The sequence below is a fragment of the Salmo salar genome, chromosome 09, assembly GCF_965601325.2.
Source record: "Salmo salar chromosome 09, fSalSal1, whole genome shotgun sequence".
Lineage (NCBI taxonomy): Eukaryota > Metazoa > Chordata > Actinopteri > Salmoniformes > Salmonidae > Salmo > Salmo salar.
The window spans coordinates 15,560,560-15,575,000 of record NC_138299.1 but is presented as its reverse complement, the minus strand read 5'-3'; the positions used below and the strand labels follow the sequence as shown (position 1 = coordinate 15,575,000).

General features: G+C 44.9%; 1 protein-coding gene across 2 annotated transcripts in view; it reads left to right on the top strand.

Annotated features, from left to right (window-relative positions):
• Window positions 1-14,441, top strand: part of LOC106610767 (myelin transcription factor 1-like protein) — a 127,691-nt gene that overhangs the window by 64,187 nt on the left and 49,063 nt on the right. For both annotated transcript variants that reach the window (XM_045723409.2, XM_014210316.3), the window contains exon 6: window positions 12,049-12,491. In XM_045723409.2, the coding sequence (XP_045579365.1) occupies window positions 12,049-12,491 (443 nt within the window). The remainder of the gene's footprint in view (window positions 1-12,048; window positions 12,492-14,441) is intronic.

Sequence of the window (14,441 nt, the reverse complement as noted above, 5' to 3'; positions counted from 1 at the left end):
CTTTGTTTCATGTAACCACTGCCATTATTGAATAGTCAATGGTGGTGGAGTCAGCTCCCCTTGGTTTTCCGTCAACTACAGCACCGTTTTTCCTACAGCATGTTGTTCGTAATAAGCAAATCTTTTTTTTTTATATATATATATATATAAAACAACAACATAAGATACCTTCAAACACATTTCAAAACCTCGCCCCTCTAATATATTCTGCCACTCTCATCTATCCCCCCTCTTCCCTTTCTTCCTCTGCCATTTGTTTATTTTTTCCTTTTGTGCTTTCCTCCTCTTTGTTTAGTGGTGTGTTATTATGACAGTCAGTCAGGCTAGCTCCAGTACCTAGCGCTGCTCTAGCCTAGCGTTAGCTAGCGTGTGGTAAACAGGTGGTGTTTACGCTTCCTGCCTCAGCCTGCCTGCCTGTCCCCCCCCCCCCCCCCCTTCCCGCTGGAAACACATCAAAGGGAATGAGAGATCATGTGTTGCGAGCCCAGCGCCAAGCAGCATGCCAGGGGGACCTGTGACGAGGAGCGAGGGGGCGCATGCCAGTCAGAGGCTTAGGGCCCTCAATCTCCTCTCCGGGCCGGGCACATCCTGACCTCCTACACATCCGCACCCCCCAACTATCTCCCTTGCCCCCAGCCCCCTAGCCTGCCATCCCTCCGCACGGCTGCCAACTAAATTACATCAATGTCAAGAGCCCTCCCCTGTCTCTGCTGGGGAAACGTACCAGGCCCAGCAAACAAGCCAACAGAACAGGCAGAGTCACAGCAGCCTAACACTAAAGGCTGGGTGGGTGGAAGTCAAGCTGGATCTTAGGTAGATAACTGTACACTAGTTATTTCAGATGGTGAGTATGGCACAGTTCCTGTACTATCATGGTGGGCCAGTGATATTTTAGGGCTTGTTCAGTTCACTCGTGTTTTTTTGTGCTGCTAATCCTAGATGGACTGAGGCTCTGGTGAATAGGTATGGCCATCTCTGTGCATGGCTGAACCCTATCTCAAACAAACTTTCAAAAACATTTGTGACATGATATGATTGCAGTATGAACTCCACTAATGTAACAAACCCAGTGTAGTTAATACAGATGGATAGAGTAGAGGGGGAGGGTGAACCTTCTCCAAGATGGCCGCAGGGCTCTGCAGCTTCTCTCTGTGTCTCTCCCCATGTTGAAGTGATTGATTGAAGTAATTATGTGAGTGGAGAGGATCCTTACCTGGGTGATTCAGGAGTGAATTTAGCTGTGGAATGACAAATGGGTGCAATACAGTATATGAGTAGAACCACAGGCCTGATTAGTCCACCTCGTATAGAAATTAGACTCGAAATCATGCAAATGATCTTATTTATATCAACAGAGATGCATCTACCGAAGTCATTTCCTATGCTGGTCACTCCCTCCATACAGTCTGTTTTACTGGTGTGTATAACCCTGTGGCGGTCTGTAGATGGACTAATGGATTCAGTGATGGTGATGGACAGCTATAACCTCTGGTCAGTCCCAGGCATGTGAATGTGTTAGACACACTCTCCCCCTGGAGCCCTATTTCTCTATCCCCTCAGTGAGGCCATGATCACTGGGCCTGAGACCGACAGACAGACACGTCTGTGTCTGATGGGGGTGATATGGCTTAGAGGGGCCCTAGGAGAGGCTATGGGGCTACTGGTTGGGCTCCTGGGGTAGAGGATAAGGAGCTGGGGCTGGGTGGGGAGCACCCATAGGGCTGCTGGTAGACAGGCTACTGACCCTCAGTGTCATTCTGTCAGGTTTCGATGGCAGGGCTGAGGCTGGGTCTGGGGCAATGGGCAGGGGTAAAGGCAAGGGTAGATTGAAGGACTAGAGGCAATGACTGGTGCTGAGAAGAGGCCAGGTAAGGGGCTGAGGCAGAGGAAGGCACTGGGGCTGCCTGTCAGGCTGACTTGATGATGGGAGCCGGGTATCTGCAGGGGTTTGATTCCTCTGGCTTTCTCTTCACTCTACTGCACCGGCTGTCTCCTGTTACAGCCCATAACGCTGCAGTGGAAAACACGAGGGACTTGGTGTTATTGATGTTTTACAATACCACCTCTGTAATGGCAGTGTTTACAAATGATACAATAGTGTGTGTGTTGTATTATTCAGATATCACATTGTATGAGCTCTAATTTACTGGGGAGGTTTTACTAGTGAAAGTGCCATGTTAAGAAGCAAGAGAACAGTTAGCCTGAACCACACAGCTTTTGTTCTTTTCTTTGGAGGGGAGAAGACTGTAGGGTCTCTCTCTCTCTCTCTCATACTCATTCCCTCTCTCTCTCTCTCTCTCTCTCTCTCTCTCTCATACTCATTCCCTCTCTCTCTCTCTCTCTCTCTCTCTCTCTCATACTCATTCCCTCTCTCTCTCTCTCTCTCTCTCTCTCTCTCTCTCTCTCTCTCACACACACACACTCATTGTCCCTCTCTCTCTCTCTCTCTCTCTCTCTCTCTCTCTCACACACACTCACTGTCCCTCTCTCTCTCTCATACTCATTGTCCCTCTCTCACACACTCGTTGTCCCTCTCCCTCTCTCACACACTCGTTGTCCCTCTCCCTCTCTCACACACTCGTTGTCCCTCTCCCTCTCTCACACACTCGTTGTCCCTCTCCCTCTCTCACACACTCGTTGTCCCTCTCCCTCTCTCACACACTCGTTGTCCCTCTCCCTCTCTCTCACACTCGTTGTCCCTCTCTCTCTCTCTCTCTCTCTCTCTCTCTCTCTCTCTCTCTCTCTCTCTCTCTCTCTCTCTCTCTCTCTCTCTCTTGATTTCTCTATGTCCCTTTATCTCCGTTCAATTATCTTTCCCTCTCTCCACCTCTCACCCTCTCTTTCCTTCCCTTTCCATCTCTCTCCCTCATTCCATCCCCCATCTCGCTCTCTATTTCTCTCTGACAAGCTTCACGTCTGTGTGCGAGGATGGCAAATCCCTGTTGTATTTCTGGAGGATATCACCATGGAGACGGCGCTCTGCCACACGTGCCTATAGATCCTGTTAGATAGGGGCACAGCGAGAGGTGCATGACACTCCTCCAAGAAGGGGAGAGACAGAGAGAGAGAGAGAGAGAAAGGTAGAAAGCAGACAGGGGATGGTTGAAAGACGAAGAGAGAGACGTGAGAGAGAGAGAGACGTGAGAGAGAGAGAGAGAGAGAGAGAGAGAGAGAGAGAGAGAGTTAAAGCTATGTGAGTGCTGCAGCAGTCTCATCCCAGTGTCAGGGAGACAAATATCACATGATGCTAATGAGTGGCAAAATCTCGGCCCCCGCTGTGAACAGGCTTTAATATGACTGCTAATAAAGCTGCTGTGTAACACTGTCACATTCCTTCACACACTCACTGTCACCCACCTGGGATTACACACATTCAGACGCGCGTACACACAAACACGCATGGAATCTGATCACGACTCCATTTTGCTCCTCCCTTCCTATAAGCAGAAACTCAAACAGGAAGTACCCGTGCTAAGATTGTTTTGATCACGCGAACTGGGATATGTTCCAGGTAGCCTCTGAGAATAATGGTGACTGAGTTCATCAGGAAGTGTATAGGAGATGTTGTACCCACTGGGACTATTAAAACCTACTCAAAACAGAAACTGTAGGTAGATGGCAGCATTTGCGCAAAACTGAAAGCGTGAACCACCGCATTTAACCATGGCAAGGTGACTGGGAATATGGTCGAATACAAACAGTGCAGTTATTCCCTCCGTAAGGCAATCAAAAAGGCAAAACGTCAGTACAGAGACAAAGTGGATTCGCAATTCAACGGCTCAGACATGAGACATATGTGGCAGGGACTACAGACAATCACGGACAACAAAGGGCAAACCAGACACCAATGTCTTGCTCAAGTACAAGCTAAACACCTTCTTCGCCTGCTTTGAGGATAATACAGTGCCACCGACGCTGCCCACTACCAAGGATTTGGGGTCTCCTTCTCCGTGGCCGACGTGAGTAAGACATTTAAGCGTGTTAACCCTCGCAAGGCTGCCGGCCCAGACGGAATCCTTAGCTGCGTCCTCAGAGCATGCGTAGACCAGCTGGCTGGAGTGTTTACAGACATATTCAATCTCTCCCTATCCCAGTCTGCTGTCCCCACTTGCTTCAAGATGTCCACCATTGTTTCTGTACCCAAGAAAGCAAAAGTAACTGAACTAAATGACTATCGCCTCATAGCACTCACTTCTGTCATCATGAAGTGCTTTGAGAGGCTGGTTAAGGATCATATCACCTCCACCTTACCTGACACACTAGACTCACTTCAATTTGCTTACTGCCCCCAATAGATCCACAGACGATGCAATCGCCATCGCACTGCACATTTCCCTATCTCATCTGTACAAGAGGAATACCTATGTAACAATGCTGTTCATTGACTATAGCTCAGCATTCAACACCATAGTACCCTCCAAGCTCATCATTAAGCTCTGGGCCTTGGGTCTGAACCCCGCCCTGTGCAACTGGGTCCTGGACTTCCTGACAGGCCGCCCTCAGGTTTTGAAAGTAGGAAACAACACCTCCACTTCAATGATCCTCAACACAGGAGCCCCACAAGCGTGCTCAGCCCCCTCCTGTACTCCCTGTTCACCCATGACTGCGTGGCCACGCACTCCTCGAACTCAATCATCAAGTTTGCAGACGACACCACAGTAGTAGGCCTGATTACCAACAATGATGAGACAGCCTACAGGGAGGAGGTGAGGGCCCTGGCAGAGTGGTGCCAAGAAAATAACCTCTCACTCAATGTCAACAAAACAAAGGAGGTGATCGTGGACTTCAGGAAACAGCAGAGGGAGCAGCCCCCTATCCACATCGACGGGACCACAGTGGAGAAAGTGTTCCTCGGCGTACAGATCTGAAACGGTCCACCCACACAGACAGTGTGGTGAAGAAAGCGCAACTGCTCCTCTTCAACCTCAGGAGACTGAGGAAATTCGGCTTGGCCCCTAAAACCCTCACAAACTTTTACAGATGCACAATTGAGAGCATCCTGTCGGGCTGTATCACAGCCTGGTATGGCAACTGCACCGCCCGCAACCGCAGGGCTCTCCAGAGGGTGGTGCGGTCTGCCCAATGCATCACAGGGCGCAAACTACCTGCCCTCCAGGACACCTGCAGCACCCGAAGTCACAGGAAGGCCAAAAAGATCATCAAGGACATCAACCACACGAGCCACGGCCTGTTCACCCCGCTATCAAAACAAGCATTTCGCTACACCAGCAATAACATCTGCTAAATATGTGTATGTGACCAATACAATTTGATTTGATTTGAGTTAATTTGAAGTGCACACATGCACACACACAGACACACACACACTCAAACACACACATTAGGGACGCTTATTCATGACTCTGAGCTCTCTTACCAGATTTAACATTCCAATTTGTCTCTCTTCAACATCGACAAAGTGTTTTTCTAACGTTATTTGACTGGCCACTTGTTCCACTTTAGTTAAATGCATTTCATCCAGTCTCATGTGGATTTGAGGATGCTCTCTCAAAATACAAGGGAAAAATAAGTGGCTTTCTTGTTACACAAGGGTATGTTTTCCTTTGATAGCTGCCTCTCATACCAACACACACTTCTACTCTGCTGCCTGGCGAAAAAAAGACAGAAATAAATAACTTTCTGTCCTCCTCTCCTGACACAATTCCAACAGTATATATTTATTTAAATGGCACTTAATCACCTGTGGAAAGATAATTGCAGGACCCAGTTAGAGGGCTGACTGGGTCCTGCAACACACGTTCCCCAGTAGCAGGTCTGAGACAGTAGAAATGTGGCCAACTTCATGCTGTGAGAGAGCTGAGGAACGTGTGTGTGTGTTGTGTGTGTGTGTTGTGTTGTGTTGTGTTGTGTGTGCGTGTGCGTGTGCGTGTGCGTGTGCGTGTGTGTGTGTGTGTGTGGGGGGGGCGTGTGCGTGTGCGTGTGCGTGTGCGTGTGGGGGGGGCGTGTGGGGGGGGCGGAGAGAGAGAGAGGGCTCCTGTTCTTCTTGTGGGTTAGTGATAAGCTTCCCTGTGTCGGGGCAAACACACCTCTCACAGACACAACAACCTCACAACTCAGAAGTAGGAGTAGGCTACAAGTCACATCCTAGTTATTTTAGTTGTCAACACGTTAATTAGTGGAATAAAGAGGCATTTGGAGATCATTCATAAAGTTGTTGGTGAATATTGAAATTAACTCTTTAAGTAGGAGAGGATTTTTTGGACCAACTGAGACATATTTGCAGTAGTAGTAGAACAGAACATTATGTAACAATGGAAACACTTGTGGTTTAATTGACCCCTTTTATGGACCAGGTAAAAACTACATCTAGGAATCTTTCTGATAAAAACAAGATCTAGTGATTTTAACCTCAATCCATTTGCTGAGTGTTTCAATACAATTAGCAGTACCGCAGAGATTGTGTATTGAAAAGTGATTCAGGTGAAAACACATGAAGGCCTGTCATGGAGTGAGCTGTAGCACATTAAGCACAGACACACAGCACCTCTATCAGGGTACTGCATTGCAAGGACTGCCTCATCGCTAAAACCCAGCTGGACAGACAGTGTGGTGAGCAATGGAAGCTGAGCGGAGAGCGGGATGAATTTCAACAGCTCCCTCTCCCTCCCTCCCTCCCTCCCTCCCTCCCTCCCTCCCTCCCTCCCTCCCTCCCTCCCTCCCTCCCTCCCTCTCCCTACCACTCACCTATCCTCCCCGCCAGGCTGGCTGCTTGGCAGTACGTATCCTGCTGGGATACGCCCTTGATTTATTTGGAGGGGCTCTGGACTGGGCCAGGATGAGTGGCATTTTAATGTGCTTTTGAGATGTTTGGTCACAAGCACTATTGATCAGAGTACTCAGTAACCCCCATTCTGCCCCCCTCCACACCTCAACCCCCACCCCGGAGAGAGGCGCCAGGCCTGCAGGAGCCTGCAGGGCTGTCAGGCAGGGAATGAGTTTTCGTGTGAGCTTAGATTAATGAAATGAGGCCCTGTGTGTGGGTGCAGGGGTCAGGCTATTAAGTAATCCCTGGGCCTGCTGAGATTGAGGCTGTCTGCCAGTTGGGCCCGACGCTGACTGAGTGATGGACACCCGCTCCTTTTGGGCTGTGGGGATAAAACATGTGTATGGGAAACATGTGTGTGTGGAGGGAGGGAGGTAGATCAGCAAGTCGGTGCGCCCTCGCAATTCAGAGACAAGTAAACAGTGCTAAGAGGTCCACAGTGAACATTCTGCAGTCAACCAAAATACCCAGTTCTCCACCAATTTAAGAAATGATGCTTATGTATTAACAGCACCTCCCTGACCTCAAGTGGTGGAGGCTTCAGAGAGGTGCCACATCCGCTCTGAGATGCCCAAGACAGAACGCCTCCACCGACTATAATAACTGCTGATATCAATTTACTACTCGGCACCTTCAATTTAATGCTCTCTATTTGTTCACATTAGAACCTATTTTGGGCTGAGTGAGGAGGGAGAAAAACTCTGGGCTTTTGTGAAGGGGAATCAGGGACATTTCACTGCTCAGTTGCCTCTGACTAAGCATGCCTGAAATCTGTCGGACTCTGTTAGCTATGCAAAGGGAAAGGATCACTGCCGCTACTTCACTAATGTGCATGACATGGGGAGCTAACTTTAGTAGAGAGGAGTATCAGCAACTCTTGGAGGAAAATTGAATTTAACAAAAGCTTCTTTCATTATTAGAAGTAGAAACCAATTGTTTTGGCTTTCACACCGACTCTGTTACCTACCAGCATAGAGCACTGATCTGCTTGGAACCTAAACCACATTGTCTCACTGATATCATTGGGACCCTGTCCGTGTTGAATTTTTTTGAAAGAGGGGTTGGGTGCCACGTGTTAACACTCATGCACATACACACGCACACATAAACACACACACAGAGACCTGTATCGCCCCCAGACTCCCCATGGTTTGATGAGGGAAACGGATTAGGCTCCTGTGATCAATAGTCTGGGCGAATACACAGATTATCAGATTATCAGATTAAAATGTGTCCCCTGCTGACAAGGGGACCAGGAGAATACAGTTAAACCCAGGTGCCTCGGCAAGATTCAATGAATTATCTCTGATTATTCTGTTTTTCCCAATGACGATGATACAACAACGTACACGGCTGCAGTCGGTACAGAAGAGTCAGACAATGTCAGCTCAATAAACAATTTATAACCCAGGAATGTGATTATTTGTTTTAATCTCTTTGTTTTTAAATCACCCTGGCCTTAGAACCATACGAAACCTACGTTACGTATTTCTGAGGACTTCCAAGACGTATGATACCTACTAACGGTCTAGTTACTTCAGACAGAAGGGAAAGTAGGGAGGATGGTCGGGGAGGATGGGTCGGTGTAATCCGTGACCATCTTGCAATCCAAAGGTTGCATGTTAAAGTCACGCCTGAGACAGCTGTAGAACTGGGCACAGACGTCAGTTCAACGTCTAGTTTTGAGTTACATTTGGTTGAGTTATCGACTAACGTTAATCCAACGTGAAAACAACATTTCACCATGTCATTGGATTTACTGTGTTCACCAGTATGTGGTTACATTTTAGTACAAAACTCCAAACTGGTCACACTTCTTACGCAGCCAGTCTTTCATTCAGAATGTGTCATTGTGCGTTCATTTGGATTTTAAACATCTCTCACCACACAGCCATTGATTCAAAATAGGAGTTTATTGTGAAATGTAATGAGAACATTGGTTTAATCACCAAAACACAACATAGTGATATATTTTCAATTGAGTAATTTTGACTACCAGTTAATCCAATAGCAAACAATGTAATATACTGTACATATTTCAAATCTCCCTTAGAAGTGCTGAAAGTAATATGCTACAGTACTGTAAATTACAGTTTTCACTTTAGGCAATACACTTACATTATCCAACACGATTTACCGAAAATCTATAATTTCCATAACATCTATCCAATGTGTAATCAAAGGTGTGGTCAATGAAGACATCCTCTACAATTATTCATTTTTGACATAATTACAACATAGGTGTACTGTTTGTAGTCAAATGTAAGACATTAAATGAAACAAATTAAATGAAAATGTAAAAAAAGTTTAGCGCACATTAGTTTGCATCAAGCCTTTCTTGAGCATTTGGCCATAAATTCTCATCCACATCAGTGAATGTCTTCAGAAAAAAACCTTTTGGCATGGCGAATCCAAGCTTGACATTGGTTTGCATTGATGTCGTCGCATGCCTCATCCATGGCCAGGAAGGTGGCAAGCTCATTGGGATGTCGATCGTACACCTTCCACACTGAAAAAAATAATCCTCAATAGGGTTGAGGAAAGGAGAGTATGGGGGCAGGTATAGGGTCACGAATCGGGGATGGGACCGAAACCATGCCCGAACCACCTCTGCTAGGTGGAACCTGACATTGTCCCACACAATGACATAGGTCAACTTCTTCACCTTGAAAGGACTGCTCAATGTCAATGAGGGACACTATGAGGTGTGTAGCATTGTAGGATCCAAGTAATGGCCTACATCTTACCACACCATCTTCAGAGATGGCTGCACACATGGAGACGTTTCCTGCACGTTATACAGGCACTTGGACATCCTCCAGTTAGCCAATGAGTTTCCGCCCACGGCCCAGAGTTTTGGCCAGGTTGGAGCTCGCTTCATCAACAAAGATATTCTTGTGATGGTTCACAGCAGCATCAAGCACCATCACCCTTCAAAAATATATTTTGGGGAGTTATTTCTACAGTATAGTTTCAATATGGTATTGTGAAATAGCATGTGCATTAATAGTAACAGTAACACAGTATATAGTGCTGTACCTGAACATACCCGCAGTACCCGCACCCGGTCGTTGTTTCTCTCAAAAGGCACCAGGTAAATGTGTTTCAAAGTTACCTGGTGCCTCTTCAAAAGGCTGGCGATTGTTGGTAGGCTGATGGATGCCACATTGCCAAAGGTGTCATTGTTCTCTTTAATGGCCTGTTTTATTTTGGACAGCCATACTTGGCGAAATGTTCTCATGATCGTATTGACAGTTGATCTTCAGATTGGGGTGAACTAATCTGGCAGCTTCTGCCATGGTCAGGCCTCTGTTTACCACATGGTCAACGACGATGACCCGGACTTCATTAAACACAACAGTTCCCTGCTGTCTGCCTCTCTCTCTCTGATGTGCACCTCTTTGACGGGGCCCATGCCCCCAAATTGACCTCTTTGATCGGGGCCCATGCCCATCTCTTTGACCTCTTTGATGGGGCCCATGCCCACCTCTCTGACAGGCTCCTTGTCCACGAGCTCTTTGATTTCTTCCTCTCCCTTGCTGTCTATCCTGCTCCATGTTGAAAGAAATTGCAGGTGTTCACACACACCCTTTTCTATGGTGACCAATTGTGGTTACCACTATGTGAAACCAATTAGCAATAACGAGTAGTCATTATGTTGTCATTACGGTTATCATGTATCATACATGTAATTTAGATGTTTATACTTTACAAACATATGTTTTATTCCTGTAGTTTTCAAAATCCATTTATAGTAGACAAACCAGTTGAAAATCTATAGGTTTACCAAACGGTTAAGTGATTAACCATTAAGCGCAGTTGGATTAAGTGATGGTCAAATGTATTTAAACTAATGAGAAAATAATCATATGAAAAGAACTGTGAGCATTGCATTGTGAAAGGCAATTACTTTATATGAAAGGTATTTCTAGATGAAACACTGATTAGGTTTGATGAAAAAAGTTACTGTGTGATTTTGTGTGTCAATAGAAAATGTGCTTAACGTTTCGAAAAAACAGCCTTTTTGATGATCTGTTTTGAGTTTTGTACTATGAGTTGTGAAATTTTACCACATACTTTTGAAAATAGTACCAAGCCGATATAAAAAAAATCTGTACGTTTAAAATACTAAATGCCCTTACGTTGATGACAAATCCAATTAGTTTCCCACGTCATCACATACATTTTTGGGGTTGAAATAATGTGGGAAAAAATTATATTCAACCAGTTTTTGCCCAGTGGACTTCCCCAACCCTTATTCTAAACTTAACCCAATTTACCTATCCTGCTACCCAAATTCACCTTTGCTTTTTTTGTTCTTCCCCATAATTATCCTATGTTGTTATGGCACACACGCAACCTGGTCTCAGAGAAAGACGTATCATATGTCCTCCAAAACATATGATAAGTTACATCATCCAATTTGTATGCTATTGTACGCCTGTGTAATAAGTATCAAATCTAATTCTCTTTGTCACATGCGCCAAATACAACAGGTGTATGTATACCTTACTGTGAAATGCTTACAAGACTTAATCAAAAATGTAGACTTTTAGCAAAATAGTAAGTAACAAAATATTTGCAAAATAAAAACAATTATTATAATAATAATTATAAGTGACACAATAAATAACAATAACGAGGCTATAGACAGGGGGTACCGGTATGAACTATATGTCCTATAATTCATATGACATATACAACACTATTCCATTCATAATGTATCCTAACGTTACGTAATATATTATATAAAATGTGGTCCATAGATTTACGTACAGAATAATATGAATTTCCCGGAGACCACGTTGTTCTCTTTATCTCAAGAAATTCCTCCTTGTAATTGTAAACCAAGCAAAGGAGAGCAATTAGAATGTAATTACACAATTGTGAATGATTATGGGCACGATTAGTGCTCTGTTCATAAAACGTTGATTTCACTTTCTCTCTGGTGCCAAAAACAAAGCCCTTCAGCAGAGCAATGGGTTTATCTTAGATCTGTTCTGCAGCGAGAAAGCGTCACAACATTCAACACCTTGCGGCGTTGTGCTGCAGTTGTGTTCTATTGTGTTTTGTAATGTTCTCTCCAAAAGTGTTTTAATCTGTAAATAGCCAGCTGGGCAGTGTGCTGGACCAGTGACATAGTCAGCACCAGAGCTAGTGTATTGTGTTAGCTTAGCCACTAGCCAGCCACTAAGCCAGGTGATATGGAGTTTTGGGTCTGGTGGCTAAGCGCTAATGGCTCCTGTCTTATCTGTTCCCTGCAGTGTGTACGGCTGCCCCCTGGCCAAGAAGAGGAAAACACTGGACAGACAGCCTCTGGAAGCCCTGGAGGTGCTGGAGCCCTTACTGGAACCGTTGGAGACAGACCCTAAGAGTAGACCCGTCATAACCCACATGGACAACTCCACTAGGGAGGAGAGCTACGAGACAGACGGAACAGTGGAGATGGATGATAGAGAGGAGGAGTTGGAGGAGGGAGTAGAGGATGGGGGAGATGAGGAAGAGGAGGTAGAGGAGGAGGAAGAGGAGGGATACTTGGAGGACAATGAGGAACAGATGGAGCAGGAAGAAGGAGAGGTGGAGAGAGGGGAGGGAGAGGCGGAGGAGGTAGAGGTGGAACAAGAGGAAGAGGAGGACCGAGTACAAGAGGAGGAAGAAGAGGAGGAGGAGTATGAGGAGGAGTATGAGGAGCAGAGTCAAGGCCAAGGTGAGATGTCTTTATTTAATCCTTTGATACACCAAGACATATTAGAATGTTTTTTTTTCAAAGTAATGTAAATGTCTGAGTTGCTATGGTCTACGTTGCGGAACGGTTTGTCTTGAATATACAGTATACTGTATATGCAGTATAGTAAGGCAATAAATGCATGCAATGATACTTTTGTCTGCATACTGGGAATTTAAATGTGATACAATTCTACATAACAAAACACAAACTAAATCCCAAGCCTGTCCCAGAACTTAGAATATATTATTCTGTTCACATTCCTTTGATCTTTGTTTGTTTCATCCGTTTGACTGGTTTATTTATTTGTTTGTTTGAGCGTTTGCTTTTCTTCCAACTTATGTGATGACTATAGCTACCTGAAACAGAATTTGTAGTGCTAGATCAAACCTGGTTACCTGGAATAGAGAGATGGTTTGGCAGCGAAGGCAATTTTCTTCGGGAGCAGCTCAGTTCTGTCATTTGAGGTTTGTTTGGGCCATTTGCCATTACCTTCAGGGCTATCTCAGTCACAGGCTAAAAGCTGTGCTGGCGCTGTCTCTCACACACAGACCCTGTGAAAATGGCAGTTTGTCAATGGCTCCACAGGGGCTGGATGGGAACACCCTGTCTCCAAAACACCTCATTCCAGAGATAAATGCCCTGAAATAGAGGATCAGGACTCAAAATGATGCAATGACAGAAACTAAACTATCATTCATGAATGTGTTTTTTTGTTGATGTAATTTTCACAAGGCAGACAGTGTTTTCAGCACACGTGCTAAGTTTCACATGTACATTTTTCATATTTGTATTTGCCATTTTTTACCACTTCCAGCTACATCTGGTCCCCCCCATCCAGGGACCGACCCTGCTTAGCTTCAGAGGCAATCCAGCAGTAGGATGCAGGGTGCGATGTTGCTAGAATGAATGTGCCAAAACTTGCAAATGGAAAATAGCCAGCAAAGCAAAGGCCAGGGTACCTTAACCAAAGAGGGAAAATTCCAGAAAAGAAGGAGGCGTTTTATTTCATCATGATAACATAGAAAATGACGATTCTTTTTTTTGCGTCCATTAATTTGCTCTCGCGTTATTTAGTTTGGCTATGAATACTTTGGGGTGAGGATTCATTCACTAGAGGATTGCAACATATAGTAACACATTAGTCTACTAAATCCTTCTTTGAAACATTAACAAAGTGGACTCGCCGCCACAGTTTCGGTAAAAAGCTGAGGGATGGGACTGGAGAAATGCAAATACTGAAATCCACACTACACTATGGATGTAAGGACTGACCATCCATGATATCAAAATTGTATTTTCAACCATGTTTTTAGGCTAGACTGTGTTTGTTTACGTTTTCTTCCTTTACAAAGATTGGAGTAAAACAAGCTTATATTTTGGGTTCTGATGGGGTACAACAGTTGAACTAAGCTCATGAGGCCTTTATACATTATATTCTACAAGAATCAATGAGTGCATATCATTCATTTATAAGTCCAAGAATGGATATAGCAACAAATAATTGCCCCTTTAACAGGCATTGACCTTCATACAGCAGAACTAAGTTGCCATTTGAATGGGATCTATTTACCTGCCTCAAAGAAATGTATTCTGTCCACTGTTCCACGAATGTCCAGCAAACTCATTCACTTGTCCCGCATTTGGGCTTTTTAGATGTGGTCACCCTTATTCCACCGGTGGAAACATTGCTACTGCAACATGTTAACACCATCTTTTCACATGTGAGGAGAATAACATTATTTCAACCCCACATGTGAATCTACAATTCCACATGCGAAAGTGAGATTTTCAAGTCTGGAGTTGTCTTTCATGTGATCCTGCAAATTAGATTTTCACGTGATTGATTTTCAGATGTGAACTTGCAATCCACATGTGACAGTGAGATTTTCGCATGTGAAGTTTTGTTTAAATGTGAAACGACAAATGTGA